This window comes from Monodon monoceros, unplaced genomic scaffold (genome assembly GCF_005190385.1).
Source record: "Monodon monoceros isolate NGI ecotype Baffin Bay Population unplaced genomic scaffold, NGI_Narwhal_1 Super_Scaffold_18, whole genome shotgun sequence".
In the NCBI taxonomy this organism is placed as follows: domain Eukaryota; kingdom Metazoa; phylum Chordata; class Mammalia; order Artiodactyla; family Monodontidae; genus Monodon; species Monodon monoceros.
In genome coordinates, this window is record NW_021703774.1 from 36,851,706 (window position 1) to 36,867,824 (window position 16,119).

General features: G+C 41.7%; 1 protein-coding gene across 2 annotated transcripts in view; it reads left to right on the plus strand.

Annotated features, from left to right (window-relative positions):
* The first annotated feature begins 5,921 nt into the window (after window positions 1-5,921).
* UTP25 (UTP25 small subunit processor component) overlaps window positions 5,922-16,119 on the plus strand; it is a 28,743-nt gene continuing 18,545 nt past the window's right edge. Inside the window, exons 1-6 of one of the 2 annotated variants that reach the window (XM_029230392.1) lie at window positions 5,922-6,109; window positions 7,291-7,330; window positions 7,999-8,230; window positions 10,246-10,416; window positions 12,589-12,677; window positions 14,383-14,793. In XM_029230392.1, the coding sequence (XP_029086225.1) occupies window positions 5,997-6,109; window positions 7,291-7,330; window positions 7,999-8,230; window positions 10,246-10,416; window positions 12,589-12,677; window positions 14,383-14,793 (1,056 nt within the window). In that variant the 5' untranslated portion in view covers window positions 5,922-5,996. The remainder of the gene's footprint in view (window positions 6,110-7,290; window positions 7,331-7,998; window positions 8,231-10,245; window positions 10,417-12,588; window positions 12,678-14,382; window positions 14,794-16,119) is intronic. The other variant, XM_029230393.1, reaches the window with a different exon arrangement.

Genomic DNA, 16,119 nt, shown 5'->3' on the forward strand with positions numbered 1-16,119 from the left:
AATCCAGATCCAACTGAGTCCAATACCCTCGGTCTTAAGCCCTTTGTTAACCTGCCTTTCCTGAGACAGATTGATCAGTAAATGGGAGACGATATCAGCTTTCCTGCTCCCCAAATGGCTGCTTCTTCTCCATCACCTTGCTGGTTCTTCCTCATCCCCCCACCCAGCTCCTGAAATTTACAAGGCCCCAGGGTTCAGTTCTCAGGCTCCTTCTCTGTATTTACACGTCACGATCTCATTCAGTCTCATTTATAGGCTGACCACTCCCATTTGGGCATCCTGGACTCTCCCCTGAATCCCAGATGTGCATGCATATTTGACTACCTCCTGGACCTCTTCACTTAGATGTCTAACAGCAACCTCAAATTTAATGTGTGATTTGAATGATCTTGATATTCTTTTCTTTGATATACCAATGTAATAAATGCTGTTTATGACTTCTTTAAGTTTACATAGTGCTCCAACATATTAATACCCTCTGAGCTTCAAAAAACCAAATACATTTACAGGAGTATTATCAGTCACCAAAATGACAGGGAAGGAAACTTTACCTTGCGAGAATGCACAGATGTTCTCATTAAGGCAGTATTGACCCAGACGATCATTTAGTATCTGTCAAGATGGATATAAGCATCTCTGAGCCCCAGGAACAGAGGAAGAACAGAAGCAGTTAACAGCAATGGGGAGCACGGCCCATTAGCTTGGCCCCTACGATCCCCTCATGTTGTATCCACGCCCCACACAGGAACTAGCATGGATGGCGTGGATTTCACAAAGTGAATTCACTACAGTCTCCACTGAGGATAATTCTATCAGGAGAGACTTGAAATACTAGTTTCAAGAAATGTTGAGAAGTGGGAGGAAGCCTTTGGTAAAAACATGAAAAAGTCTCCAAAGTCTTTTGGAAGTGGGCAGCATCAGTAGCGAACCAGCTGCTCCAGGAAGGCGTCGGAAAGGAAGATTTAATGTCCTTGTCACCCATACAGACATCACCGTGATTTCGCTAAAGTCCAAATCGGTTCACATAACCCCCTTGCTTGAAATCCTTTAAGGGCTCCTCACCTTACATGGGATTGGGCCTCAATGCCCCAGCAAGGCACGCAAGGCCTTTAGTGGGCTGAATCCTCACCTGTCCGTCTCTCCAACCTCTCTACTCCCACTCACCCACCTCAGCAACAGGGACCACAGACAGTTCTCCAAACACATCTTTCCACCTTGCTCATGCTACTCCCACTCCCTGGAACCTTCTTTCCCAGGAAACCCTGACTCAGTGCATCCTCTGTGCAACTCCCCATGACCTTTCCTCTCTCCTCCACAGCAAGAGGAGCTCCTTTATCTTCTGGGTTCCTAAAACCCTTTGTAGACACCCTTCTAATCTAGCCCATGACAACATAATTATTTGTTAATTGCTTTGTTTCCCCAAAGGTCTTCAAGGGGAAAGCCTGAGGTCTGAGCTTTTTAAATCCTTAATGCCTAACATTATGACAGGAACATGGTAACTGTTTAGAAAATGTTTGATGAATGAATGAAGGTTTGCCTGCTAAGCCTCTGCCAGAAAAATGTGAAAAACAGGATGTAGTTACACCAACATTCCACTAGAGGGAGGGATGTAAAACTTTATCCCCTCTCTCTAGTGTAGCATTTTTGCCTTGTTCTCAGTCAGATGAATATAATCTGATAAAATATTTCAGTTTTAGGCTAGGCCTAATATAAAACAACCTCTGATAAGCTTGAGGAAACGTAATTATTACAGGTCACTCTATGCCAGGCTCTGGGTTTGACAATGGGCAGTTCTTCTGGGTACAGATGAATAAAGGGTAGGTACTATATATAACAGTGTTTTACATTTTCAAGTTATGTAGAGTGCATTGAAACGCATTACAAAGCTTTTCTCTTTTCAGACATAATCTCGTTATCTAAAACATGCTCCACCTAGAAAGCTCATTGCTCCTTACACAATAAACGCTGTGGAATCCGATGACTACCCAGCTTTCTAATTTCCTGTTGCCCTATATCCTTCATATCCTGTCTTGAACACACACATATGCTGTTCATGAAGTCAGCTGAAACAATTCATACAGCCTAAAATCTAGATTAATCTCAAGTTCTATACCGATGTTCAATGAACGTGACAGACTGACAAACGCTCAAAGGCAGCAGATGACCTTCCCCCCGCAGCCCCCAACCCCCAGCAGCACCAAAACCCTGACCGAGCTGCTTTCTTAGCACCCAGCATCTATCAGTTTAGCATTTGTCACAGTGTATCATAATAGTCTGCATACTTATCCATACCTGGGTGAGGCTGAGAGTTCCTTGAAGAGGCTGGAATGGATCTTATTCTTTCCCCCAGCCTCAGCTGCTAGCACAGCACCTGGCACATGGTGTTTAGTACATTTTTTTAATGAATAAACGAGCTCATTTCATTATACGGGTAGCAAGAGACTGATTTCTGCCAGCAGTCTCAGGAAGAGGCTGGATGGCTTTGGGGTGTATACAGACATGTATGCATACATGTGGTGGAGGAGACTGTCTGATTTGAGGCATCTAGGAGACAAATGTGTGGGTGCACACACACCTTCCCCAGAATCTTCCCAAATCAGTAGCTAAGGTGTCGGAGCTTTCATAATTAGAGAGTCATACCTTTGGATTATTTATGGCTCCCTGTCAACATATCTTGAACACATGTGCCCTTGTCATCACTTATATTATCACATAAATTTCAAAACTCAAACTTCCCCAGCATCTGATCTGTATCCTCAAATTGTGCTCCTTCCCCACCTTCCCATTCCTGCTCTGTTGAGAATCTCAGATAGACTCCTGTTTACTTTCTGTGGTTTGTATTAGGACATAGTTTGTCTTTTCAAATACATCACTATATGTCAAATAAGCTCTTTCAAATCATGTACACCATAATATTTGCAAGGGATTAAAACACATCAATTTGTATAATTCCATGAGTTCATAATGATACTAAAAATTAAAAAAAAACTTGATTGGTCAACATTAGAAGATCTAGTGAATTGACTCTTTGTGTTGAAAATTAGTAAATGAAGGGAGAGAATCAAGCATTTCTTCTGCTTTTCCTATACAAACAGCACCACTGGGTAAGCAAAATTTAGGGGAAGGTAAAGCTTGCTTTCATAGAAATAGTCCAGCAAGTAAGTGAAGAAGAAATGATAGAATATCACCTCATGATAGAATTAGAATGTGACCTCTAATGAATTAACGAATTTAGACATTGACTACCAATGGCTGGTAACATCACAAAATGAAAGGCAACCAGACGGTATATGCCTCCTGATGGAAGTATAAAATATTAGCTATAATGAAATCTGATCAAAGTTCTAAATCCCACAATGTATTCATGAGAAACACAGAGAACAGCAGAACATGTTCAACTAACAGTGTAAAAAAAAAAAAAAAAAAGACGACAATTATGAGACAATCAGAAATCTGAATACTGACTGGTTATATGATGATATTAAATAATTGTTATCACCTTTTTTTTTAGGTGAAATAGTGCCATTGTAGCTATGTTAAAGAAAGAACCCTTATCTTTTAGATATTTAAAAATAAATATTTACAGATAAAATAATACAATGTCTGGGATTTGCTTCAAAAATAATACGGGGGCGGGAGTTAGGGGTAGTGGGTGGGCATATAAATAAAACAAGGTGGCCTTGCATTGAAGCCGAGGGATGGGAACATGGGAGTGTGTCATACTGTTTTGTCTACTTTTGTAGATACTTGAAATTTTCCAAAGAAAAAGTTTTTAATAAAGAAAAACTAACACTTTTCTGAATATTCTGACCATCTTGTCCTAAGGGACAGCCACCCCCCTCCCACCCCTTGAGACCGTTATCCTAGGGAGTCTCCCCGAATTGAAAATACCCAAGTAACATTAATTCATCAGCCTCTCTTTACAAACTAGTATAAAAGATTATTTCCTGGACTGTTTTTTACCCCTGAAAATACTGAGTCCCTGAGGGCAAAGGGCAAAGAAAACCCTGCAGGAGGGAAAAGGAAGGGCTGAGTGTGGGAAGAAGAAAGGGAAGAACAAATTTTGCCTTTATTACAATTTTCCCAGGGCCTTCACTAGTTGGCACATGCATCTTCTCTGTGTGGGTTTTACTAAGAGAACTTTCACTGGAGGCATGAAAACTATGTTTAAATTCCGAACTCTCAGGTTAAAATTTCACAAAGCATCCCCTTTTATGTTGTCAAAGGCTAATTAAATATTTTCAGAAGCGGGCTCAGGGAGACACTGATGAGATCAGTTGGGTGGAGCTAGCGCACAGCTCTGTCTGAACCTGGGAACGGTCTAGACCTGTCCATGGGACTACAATGACACGGAAACCAGGAGAGAGTAAAGAGTCACATCAAGTGCTCAAGAGTATAGCTTTTCATAGCAGATCTCTGGAAGAACACCAAGAAACTGGTTGCCTCTGGGGAGGGAAGCTGGGGCACTTGGAATAGGGTGGGAGGAGAAAAAACATTGTATGACTTTAATGTCATAGCGCCTTAGTATGTATGATGACATTTGCAAACAGCCTTTTGTTGACGTAAGTGACTGTACTTTTTATCCTGAAATTAGACCGAAGACAGATGTCTGTTTGTTTATGGGTTCCTTGGCTGGGCCATCTGCTGGCACTACCTGCCGTTGGCATATTTTCTTGATACTCCCTCCCCTCGCCTCCCTACCCCACCCTAACCTCCCAGAATCTGACCACAAAAATAGGATTTTAATAGTTCTAGTGCGACTTCTATAGGTGTGACATGGTATTGGACAAAGCTCAAATTCTCTCACAGACGCTCCTCTAATAGCAGAGCCAGTGAACACTGTCTTTGATGGCTCCTATTTCACCTTAAATATTCAGGTGAATTCTGTGGTTTATGATTGACATTGTAAGTTACTATTAGAAAAAAAGTGTCTCTGTGTTTATCCTGTGGTTTTTAAGTATCCCTGCACACTCTGCCTGTCTCTAGAGTATTCAGTCCAGTTGCATTGTTTTTTCCTCTTTGTTTAATGAGATTATTATTTACTTGCATTAAAATGTACCCATTTTAAAGGTACAGTTTGATTAATTTTGGTAATTGTATACAAGGTGTAACCACCACCACGATCCAGATATAGAAAAGTTACTTACCCTTTAAAAGTTTTCCATCCCAATTTGCCCCAATTCAGTTTTGAGACACTTTACTGAGTTTTACTGCTTTCTCTAACATCGACTCTCCGGGTGATTTAGGAAAGGCACTTTACCTCTCTGGATGTGTTTTTGCTTTTATAACATGAAAAATGCCAGAAGAGATTTGTTACCAGAGGCCCTTGCAATACTTCCAGAAAATGAGGGGGTAGGGTAAGGGCGGGAATCTCAGCCTTGCGTCCCCATTCTTCACATGGCACACGCATGTGGCAGATCCTAGTGGGAAAAGCCTGTGGTCGCCTGTGGTTTCCATCTCCTCTCTTGCTAGTGTGTATGTAACCTTTTGTAAGCATCAGCTTTCTCATCTCCAATATCAGGCTTATTAACAAGGCCTATTTGTTTACTGTTGTGAGGATGAACTGAGATGCGCCGGCAGCCTTAAATGTTAGTTGGTATTTGTATTATGGCATAATATAAAGGCACTGCATTCAACTATCTCGGTTACTACACGTTTATGCAGTCTGATTCTCACAGCCAAAACAGACGCACAAAGTACACTCACCCCTTTACCCACCTGGGGAAGCCCAAAGCCTGCCTGCCGGCCTTCCTTACAGGGCTCGGAGAAAAGCTGCGCACGCGTGCATGTGCTTCCAAAGAGCCTCGCTAGGGGGCGGAACGGGAAACAGGAAGTTCTAACGCCTGTCGTACAAGCGCGACGTAAAGCGGGTCTGCTTTATGGCACCCTACTTCCGCCGTAAAGCGCCGTCGGAAATCCCGCGTGAGTGGGTTGACGAGACTACTTCCAGGTGAAAAACGCGATTCTTGGAAGTTGGTTGACTTGACGTCTACCCCATGGGCAAGCGCAGGAGCCGGAGCCGGAGCCGGAGCCAGCTGCTCAACTCCTTAACTAAAAAGCAGAAGAAGCATCTAAGGGATTTCGGCGAGGAGCATCCCTTCTATGACAGGTATGGAGAGGCAAGGCTGGGACCGGCGCTGCCGGCGTCCTTTCCCGGTGGGAGCCCGCGTGTCCCCGCGTTTGGTCCGCCGGTGCCCCGGGGATAGTGACAGGGCAGCTCCCGCCGCGTCCCACGCTGCCCCGGCGCCGGCCTAGCTCGCCCGGGGATCCTGGCGGCTTCCCGCCTGAGAGGGGGTTCTTCACCGGTCTTTCTACCTTTTGTTTAGCCGGTAGCTTCATGCTAGACGGCACGCCTCCTGTGTGGCGACTGGGCAGAGATTTTATAAGCTTGTTTTCGTTTTATATGTTTTTAAAGAATTGCTTGGGGGCCTCCCTGGTGGCGCAGTGGTTAAGAATCAGCCTGCCAACGCAGGGGACAGGGGTTCGAGCCCTGGTCCGGGAAGATTCCACATGCCGCGGAGCAACTAAGCCCGTGCGCGCGCCACAACTATTGAGCCTGCACTCTAGAGCCCGCGAGCCACAACTACTGAGCCAGGGTGCTGCAACTACTGATGCCCGCGAGCCTAGAGCCCCTGCTCCGCAACAAGAGAAGCCACCGCAATGAGAAGCCCGCGCACCGCAACAAAGAGTAACCCCCGCTCGCCACAACTAGAGAAAGCCCGGGCGCAGCAACGAAGACCCATAGCAGTCAAAAATAAATTAATTAAATAAGTTAAAAAAAAAAAAAAAGAATTGCTTCAATGACAATGAAGAAACTAATGTTCGACATCACCGATCTATTCAATGACAATGAAGAAACTAATGTTTGGGTAGTTGTGGGTTCCTCTATAAGTGTCCAGACTCTCAGTTATGATCTTAGCGCTCATCCCACCACTTTGAGCTGCTTTATCAACAGTTAGAAGGATAGTCTACTTAAGAAATTTGCTAGAAAAGGTGAACCCCGAGGGCTTTTATTTGCCAAAATTTCCCATCTTTTGGATGAGAGCCTGTTACTGTGTGACTGTAGTATTTGTCATGTGGTCTTGTTAGACTTTTTCATTTGTCTATTATTATCTATTTGGCATATTGTTACAAAACCTGTCCAAATGCATTTGGAGTTTTAACTTGACAATAGGTATAATGTATTTATAACGGTATAGTCTACCATGTTCATTTAAAGTTGTATCATTAGACTTTTCCTAATTGCTACATGCTAGTAGTTAAAGTTTAACATTACCTGTTTCTTCTCAGGGTTTCCAGAAAGGAAGCAAAACCACAGACTTGTCAACTGGTAATGCTTTATACCTTCTTTATGATAGTTGATTCTGGACTGTTACTTTTAAGATTATATATAGTAATAAAGTTTGGCTACATTTCCACTCTTTTTGATTTTAGATGTAAGCTATATTTTAGTAATATTGCTTAGTTTTAAGTGCAGATGTCTGTTAAAATGAACTGTCCTGAGAGATAAGCCTGTTAGAACCTGTTAAGGAAGCTTACCAGAGGGCTCTTGGTGAATCCTAAGAGGGAACGTCTTGTTTGCTTAACATAAAATAGGGTGCAAAATCATCAAAGGTCTTATTTCACTACCACAGACTCAAAAATAAACTACACTTTTTTGTTGTAAGTTTTCCTGTTGCTCCTTTAAAGGTGCCAAATGTCTGACACATAGGTTAGATCGCCTTATAACCTAAAGGTCCATGTGTTTAGTTTGCTGTCTTTCCATGTGGAACATTAGCAGTTCAAAGAAGAGGAAGAGCTTCTAGAATCATAGCTAGATTAGCTGTTTTAAACAAATTTGGTGCTAGATTTGGTTGAATAGATAGGATTGCATATTTGCAGAAAAGCTAGTGTTTATTTAGAAAAGTCTGAAATTGGTTCCACTGTGGGCTTGATAGTCGTGGGGTAGCAACAAGAACAATATAATTTTTGTTTTTAAAATCCCCATTTTCCTTTTAGTCAGAGAGTTTAGATACTTCAAGTTCTGAAAGTGAAGCAGAGAGTGAACCAGAACAAGTTTCTGGTTACAACAGACTACTTGCCACATTAAAGGATGTTTCCAAGGAAGATGAGGAGGAGGAAGAGGAAGAAGACAGTGTTATAGATGAGACAGAAATGAATCTTGAAGATGGCGATAGTGACATCAGTGTGGAGGAAGAGACGGCAGTAGCGTCTACTGACGTGCAGAAGAGTAAGTGTCTTTGATGTGGGTTTATCATCTTTGTAGGGACCACAGACAGATTGCCCCAGGGGCATGGTGCCTTGTACTGTATGAGCTGGGTGAAAGCGCATGGATTCAAAGCAGAGATTCTTAACATTGTTGGGCTCTGTGATATTTTGAAGAATCTGATGAAAACACAGGATCCTCTGGCCATAAAAATGCAGAAATGACATTTTTGCTTATGATTTCCAGGATTTCATCAATCCTAGTTCAAATTCCCCTGATTGAGAGGAAAGGGAACATAATCCTGTTTTTGTAATGGTCTCAATTTATGAAAGAGATTATTGTTCCTCCACTAGAGGAACCAAGTTTAATGGAAGATAGACATAAAATATACAAAACTTTTCAAGCATCAAATTTGAATGGAACCGATAAGTATAAGGTGTTAAAGAGATGCAAAGTGGTCACGTGCTGCCAGGGTAAATGAGGGGAGGCTTCAGAGAAGAGCTGGGATTGAAAGCTTGAAGGAACTCTGTCTCACTCAGACATCTAGGTGACTATTTTTTTTATTATTATTATTAATTTATTTATTTTTGGCTGCATTGGGTCTTTGTTGCAGTGTGCCAGCTTCTCACTGTGGTGGCTTCTCTTGTTGTGGAGCATGGGCTCTAGGCACGTGGGCTTCAGTAGTTGTGGCACGTGGGCTCAGTAGTTATGGCTCGTGGGCTCTAGAGCTCAGGCTCTGTAGTTGTGGCGCACGGGCTTAGTTGCTCCGCAGCATGTGGGATCTTCCCAGACTAGGGCTCGAGCCCACGTCCCCTGCATTGGCGGGCGAATTCTTAACCACTGCGCCACCAGGGAAGTCCCCATAGGTGACTTTTAAATTTAAATTTAAAATCAACTTTATTGAGGTATGAATTACATTCAACAAGGTGTACCCATTTTAAGTATGTAATTTGATAAGTTTTGACAGATGTGTACATCTGTGTTGTCACCGCCAAAGTCAAGATACAGAACACTTCCAATACCTACAAAAAGTTACTTCTTGTCCTTTTACAGTCAGTTTCCCAGGCCTGGCATCAGGCAACCACTGACATGCTTCCTTTCACTATGTATTAGTGTTTCCTATTCTAGAAATTCATATGAATGGAAGCATACAATAAGTACCCTTTTGCGTGTGGCTTCTTTGGCTCCTCATGTTGTTGTGACTCATCCACATAGTTCATATTAGTAATTCATTTCTTTTTGTTACTAGAATAGTAGTCCATTGTCTGAATATATCTGGGTAACTTTTTATATCCTATTATCTTAATGCCTATTTGCCTTACTGTATTTTTTTCTATACTTTAAGGTGTCACACACCATTCTTAGTATTTTAATTTATCACTTGTACTCGGATAAAAAAATCGTTGCCTCAGACTTAGGGGTTTTTTTGTTTAATTTTGTTGGTTTTCCAGTTTTCTTTCATGTTTTGGGTTTTTAAAAATGAAAAGTTTCATTTTTTTAATTATAAAAGTAATATATATTTACTGTAAAAATTTAAGAGGGTAATATAGTTAACGTATATCTCCTCCACCCTGAGGTGAACACCTTTAACATTTTATAGAACCTTCCAGACTACTTTTTTGTGGATATATGAGTGAATACAAGTATATACATATATTTGTGTGTATGTGCGTAATGGTCTCATACATTTCTGTAACTTACTTTTTTTCTTTAATAATATAACGTGTGTAACTGTGGGTTCACATTAGCTTAATCACATAATATTCCATTGTAAATAATATGTGGTAATTTAATTAGTACCCCATCGATAGAAATGACGAAATCATTTTTTTATAGTTATTTGTTATATCAAAGCTGATTTGAACATCTTTACATGTACCGGGTCAGTAGTCAAGCTCAATTTTGAAACTTACGTCTTCTACCTGAATTTGCTTAAAAGTAAATGATAGCCTAAGGAATTAGATTTCATTTGTCAACAGAAGTGTAATTATATTTCTGAGTAGTAAATAATTTCACAAAATGTTTCATCAAAACTGCAGATGCGGCCTTACCTGCTGACCCTAAGGGAAAAGATGGGCATGGGCCACCTGGCACATCAGAGGAATCCCCAGAGGAGTTTACAGATGCAAAACATGAGTCACTCTTCAGCCTAGAAACTAACTTTCTCGAAGAGGAAAGAGAAGGCAACTGTTCTCTGAAAGCATTACAAGGTCACAGCACAGCTCGTGATGTTTGAATTCAGCTGGTACTTAGTATGGGTGGTTGTGGTCTAATACCTGTTAAATCTCCTGTTATTGGAATGGGCAGTAATAGAAACAGATAGTTTAGCAGCTAGATGTAGAGCTGGAAAGAAATGCTTCTCCAAGATCTTTTGTGTTATTCAGGGTTAGGCAGTGTTGGGAGTGGGCGTGGCTGTTCAGGAGAACAAACAGTTGAAGGATGATGGCAGGGAAGGCCATTTCCCCAAAGCTCATGATCCACAGCTGGGGTCAGGGGAAGATTTCTGATTTTTTTCCCCAAGCAGGGAAGGGAGAGAAAGATGAGAAGAGTACTTTGCATTTTTCTCTCTATCCTTCACTTGCTCTTCCTTATTGGAGCAGTAATTTTCCAGATTTGTGAGACCCGGCAGTGGCTAATCTGATTGGTCCTTATTACCAGGAAGCACCTCCGAAGCCAGAAAGCTCCACCCTGTCTCCCCAGTCTCTCTCTTTATTTTTGGCTGCATTGGGTCTTTGTGGCAGTGCGTGGGCTTCTCACTGTGGTGGCTTCTCGTGTTGTGGAGCACAGGCTCTAGGCACGTGGGCTTCAGCAGTTGTGACATGCGGGCTCAGTAATTGTGGCTCGCGGGCTCTAGAGCGCAGGCTCTGTAGTTGTGACGCACAGGCTTAGTTGCTCTGCGGCATGTGGGATCTTCCCAGACTAGGGCTCGAACCCGTGTCCCCTGCATTGGCAGGCGAATTCTTAACCACTGTGCCACTGGGGAAGTCCCCATAGGTGACTTTTTAATTTAACTTTAAAATCAACTTTATTGAGGTATGAATTACATTCAACAAGGTGTACCCATTTTAAGTATGTAATTCGATAAGTTTTGACAAATATGAGTATCTGTATTGTCACCGCCGAAGTCGAGATACAGAACACTCTGGACCGTGCCTCTGCCCCCATGACTGTCACTTAGACAAGCCTGTGGTAGGCTGAGGCAGAGCTCTGCTGTCTCTCAGGTCCTGTGTCTTAGCCTGTGCCTGGGTGGGCAAGTCAGGTTGGTCTCATTCTGTGTCCTGACTGCCTTTTTTGGTCCCAGTGCCATCCTTCAACCAGCTGTGCCATTGAAGTTGAAATTTTAATCCTCCTTTGGTTCTGTTAGCTATTCTAGACAAGAGGAAGAAGTAGCAGGTAGAATTTGGGCACAAACCGCATTCTGAACTCAAAAAAACTTAAAAAAAAAAAAATGCTGGAGGAAACATTAGGAGGCTTGACTATCCTAAAGTTTCTCTGGTTGTTTGGTCTGTACTGATATATTATCACCTAGAATTCTTATTTCCTATTGTTCACCTTTATCTTAGGTCTTAATATAAGGTGCACTGCATTTGAAGTTTTACTACCTGGGTCCTTGAATGGGTCATTTAACTTTGCTTCTTACATGAGTGGGACTGGAAGAGAAGAGCACTGACCCTACCATTTTGACCATTTGTTCACCTCAGTTGAGTGTTGAACATTTATATTTGTCTTCCAATGCAGGTTAAATCAGACATGGAACCTGCCCTCAGGGATCTTGCAGTCTAGTTAGGTGAGGTAGGACATGCACATATATGTGTTGGTGTGGATAACTGAGGGCAGGGTGGGGCACTTGAGAGAAAGTGATGACTTTCTATAGGGGACCAGAGATGGCTTCTTTGGAGCCAGAACTGTGCCTGACACAGTAGGCTCCTGGGAAATAGCTATTTATTGTGATAGCTATAGGGGGTATAGCTATCACAATAGGGGGTAACATTCAACTGATACTATTTGGATATATAGAAATGCAGTGAACGAGAGGATAGAATTTTCAGTTAAAGGAAGGAAAGCCACAGTGGCAGAAGAATTTGAGAGCCATGTAATTCAAAAATTACATTAGAGAGGTAAGTTAGAGGTGTATGTTGAATTTCAGACCGAGAAGTTTCTTCAGAGGCTTTTGAGCTGGGGAATAATGTGATTAAAGAAATGCTTTAGGGAGATGAACCTGTCAGAAACTTTTAAGCTCTGGACTGGGATAAATGATGGGGAAAGTTGATGGGGAAAAAGATGAGTTAACATCATGAAAACAGGATGTCATTCACAGGGGAAGACTGGAAAATCCCTGTCATTTGCTCTAAGTGTTCTAATATTCTTTATTTCTGAATTAGATCCATTTGCACAACATGTAAACAAAGAACTGAAAGAAAAAGAAATCCAGGCTGTTGCCACAAATCCCAAAACTACCCACCAGCTAAAAGTAAGCATTGTTCCATCATCACAGTCACAAATGGAGAAAAAACAGTGGTCTTGGGTTTTAGTGGTCTCCCTGAATGTATGATACACACCCGTGGCAGATGGCTTGATAGGGAGCAAGACAGAGGAAGACTGGAAGAGCCCAGTAAGGCACAGACATAGCTAGAAAAGGCACTGGGAAGCTGGAAGGTGGGGACCAATAAGATAAGAATGCTTTGGAGACAGGTACACCAGGGTTTAGACCAACGTCTGCAAGGGGCTATCTCATGACCTAAGGCAAGTTAATCTACCTTTTTAATCTTCACTGTTCTCATCTGTTAGAGGGGGACAGTAATGCCTGCATCAAAATAAAGTAGTTTATTTTACTGGAAGATACGTACAAAGTGTTCAGTCAAACAGTAGCTACTGCTGTTCATTTGTTTGAAATATCTGAGATAAGTTCACACCTAAATTATTCAGTATGGAGCAGTTTTTGCTTCTTTTTTCAGTGATTTTTTTTCTTTCACCACTGATGCTATTCATAAGAATTAGTCATCCTTGTTTCATTGAAATTTTTATTGAGATAATAATTATAGATGCAGTTGTAAGAAATAATACAAAGGTATCCCATGTGCCCTTTGCCCGGTTTCCCCCAGTGGTAGCATCTTACAAAACTGTAGTACAATATCACAAGTAGGAAATTTCCACTGATACAATCTACCTGTCTTATTCAGATTTCCTCACTTTTGCTCCTGCTCCTTTGTGTTATTTAGTTCTGTACTGTTTTATCACGTGTAGGTTGCCCTGGCCACCACCACAGTCAACATACAGAGCATTTCCAGCACCAAAGATCCCTCCTCTTCGCTGGTGCCATTTTATAAACCACACCCACCTCCTTTCCCCCATTCCTAACCCTTGGTAACCACTAATCTGTTCTCCATTCCTATAATTTTGTTATTTCAAAAGCGTTATATAAATAAAATCATACAGGTTGGCTTTTTTCACTCAGCATAATTCCCTGGAGATTCATCCCAGTTGTTGGCATATATCAATAGTTAATTCTTTTTTATTGCAGAGGTCATCCTTTCTTTATTGCTAAGATCAGCAGTTTTGTTACAGTGCAAAAATTCCCAAACTGGTATTCCACAAAATATTATTCTTTACGATTCTAATATATGTCTCAAAAAAAAAAAAAAATCCAAACCAACAACAAAAACCTTGTTCCATGTCCAAGTAAATTTGGAAAACTCTGGGTCAAACGAAGTGGAACAGAGTCCTTGTTACAGGACTCAGCAGAATCTTTAGTGTCTGATCTGCATGTGACTCTCCCTGAGGGGGTTTAGGTTTTGTGGTGTTTACCAAAGTTATTTGACCGTCGGGCCCCCTTTTCTTTTGTCTAGAGTAAATTTTGACTTCCTACAGTGTGGTCCACAGGACAGGTTGTGACCCACTGATCTAGTGAAGAGCTCACCAGGTTTCTAAAGTCAGAAACCTTGGGCTCTAACCCTTAGCTCTGTTCTCCCCTGTTTGTCTGAATCCTATAACCTCTGAATCTCAGCATTTCCTAAACTGCAAGAAGAGCATTATAGTGTTTACCTTGTAAGGTTGTTGTGAGGATAAAGTGAGAGGATCTGTAAGTTGTGAAAGGTCTTGGTAAATTATAAAGCACTATATGAATGTAAGGTACTGTAATTCATTTCTAACTTACTTCTTGATCATTTCTCCCACAGTGGCCCATCCTGGGCCAGCTTGTCTTTTCATCCAGGTTTCAACAGTTGGAAACCTTTAAACCCCCAAAGGACATTGACTTAAAGTCACTTCATCTCCAGAAGCCTCTGGAATCCACCTGGATCAAGACCAACAGCCAGTTCCTCTCTGGCCCCCCAAATTCAAGTAGCCCCTTCACACCCCTCCAGAAAGAGCTCTTCTTAATTATGAATTCTTACCGGGACCTATTCTACCCAGAAAGGACTGCCCTGAAGAATGGGGAAGAGATCCGCCAAGTGTACTGCCTGCATGTGATAAATCACGTCCTCAAAGCCAATGCCCAGGTGCTTGCCAACAACAGCAGATGCCGAAGCCAGAAACTTGGGGTGGGTGATGATGATGACTTCAGGGACCAAGGGCTAACGAGGCCCAAGGTGAGTGGCAGCAGCAGAACTTTGCCCTCAAGGAGGCTGTAAGGCACTAACATATAGGTCCTGGCACTTAGCAGGCTCTCAGATGTTTTAATGATCGGAATAATGAATGAGTCCAAGAATGAGCGTATTAGATGGGCCAGGTAATGTCAGAGCAGTGCTGCAGACAGCTCAGTGGACTGTCTCTAACAGCAGATCTAACTGGAAACTGGAGTAGGAGGTACCTCCATGATAATTCTCTCCTTAAAGATAAACCCTGATCCTACATAAGTAACACTCCACTATAAATCTCTTCTTTGTGATTGTCAGAGCTGGGTGGGACCTTGAGGAGCCTTTTATTCAATCCCTACATATTACACCTGTGGACAGAGACCCAGATTCGTAGAGGACCTTGCTAAAGAGAACCAGGGAAAAAGTAGCAGAGACAGGACTAGAACCAAGGACTCTCTTCACTAAGCCACATAAATATGTAAACCTTGGAAAACAAAATCCCTATTTTTGCTTTGTATCATTATTGCTGCTCAAAGTGATGGTTACATTTATGTGGGCTCATAAGCCTAAGCTCCAGTGGACTGGGGGCTTACATCTTTTAATTCTGTCTACATTTTTCATGATGTCCTGGAGCTAGATACTGTGCCGCCCATACCCCCTTACCCCTTAGCCTCTGTGTCTATATTGAAGAAGCCTCATCTTCTTAGATTCTTCTCATTGAGCTTAATAGGATTTTAATACTGATATGGCTCTTAGAGATTTCTTAGTCCAACCCTCTTGTTTGATAGTTGGGGAAACCAAAGCCTAGACACTTACTTAGTGTGACAGCCGGGACAGTAACTTGGCCCTCTTCAAAACTGATCCATCATCCCTGCACTGTACCAAACTGAATCAGTACACCCCTCTGGCTGTGCTGGTTGCCTTTCTGGGAAACTACCTCAGAATCTTGAACATCAGGATAATAAGATTATCTGTTTCCATTTAGAATTGCAAAGTAGTATATGAGGTAGATTACCCATGAATCACATTCAGAATTTGGTGAATTGCCTGATCTGACTGGGGTTATATCCATTGACTGTATTGTTTACACAGCGGTAGTTAGAAGTTAATCATTTGTTAAGCATCTTCTGGTTTTTTTCCTCAACAGTTAAAATTAAGCACTTTTGGAAATGTTTGGAAAACTGAATCCTATATTTCCCATTGAAATATGATCTTATTTCAGAAATCCTTTATCATCATTTCTGAAAAATGTACTAGGAGATGTACTAGAAAAGTGATGTTTTAGTCCTTTCCTTACTAGCTTTATTCTCTACTTAATACATCTAATTCATTTGTTCA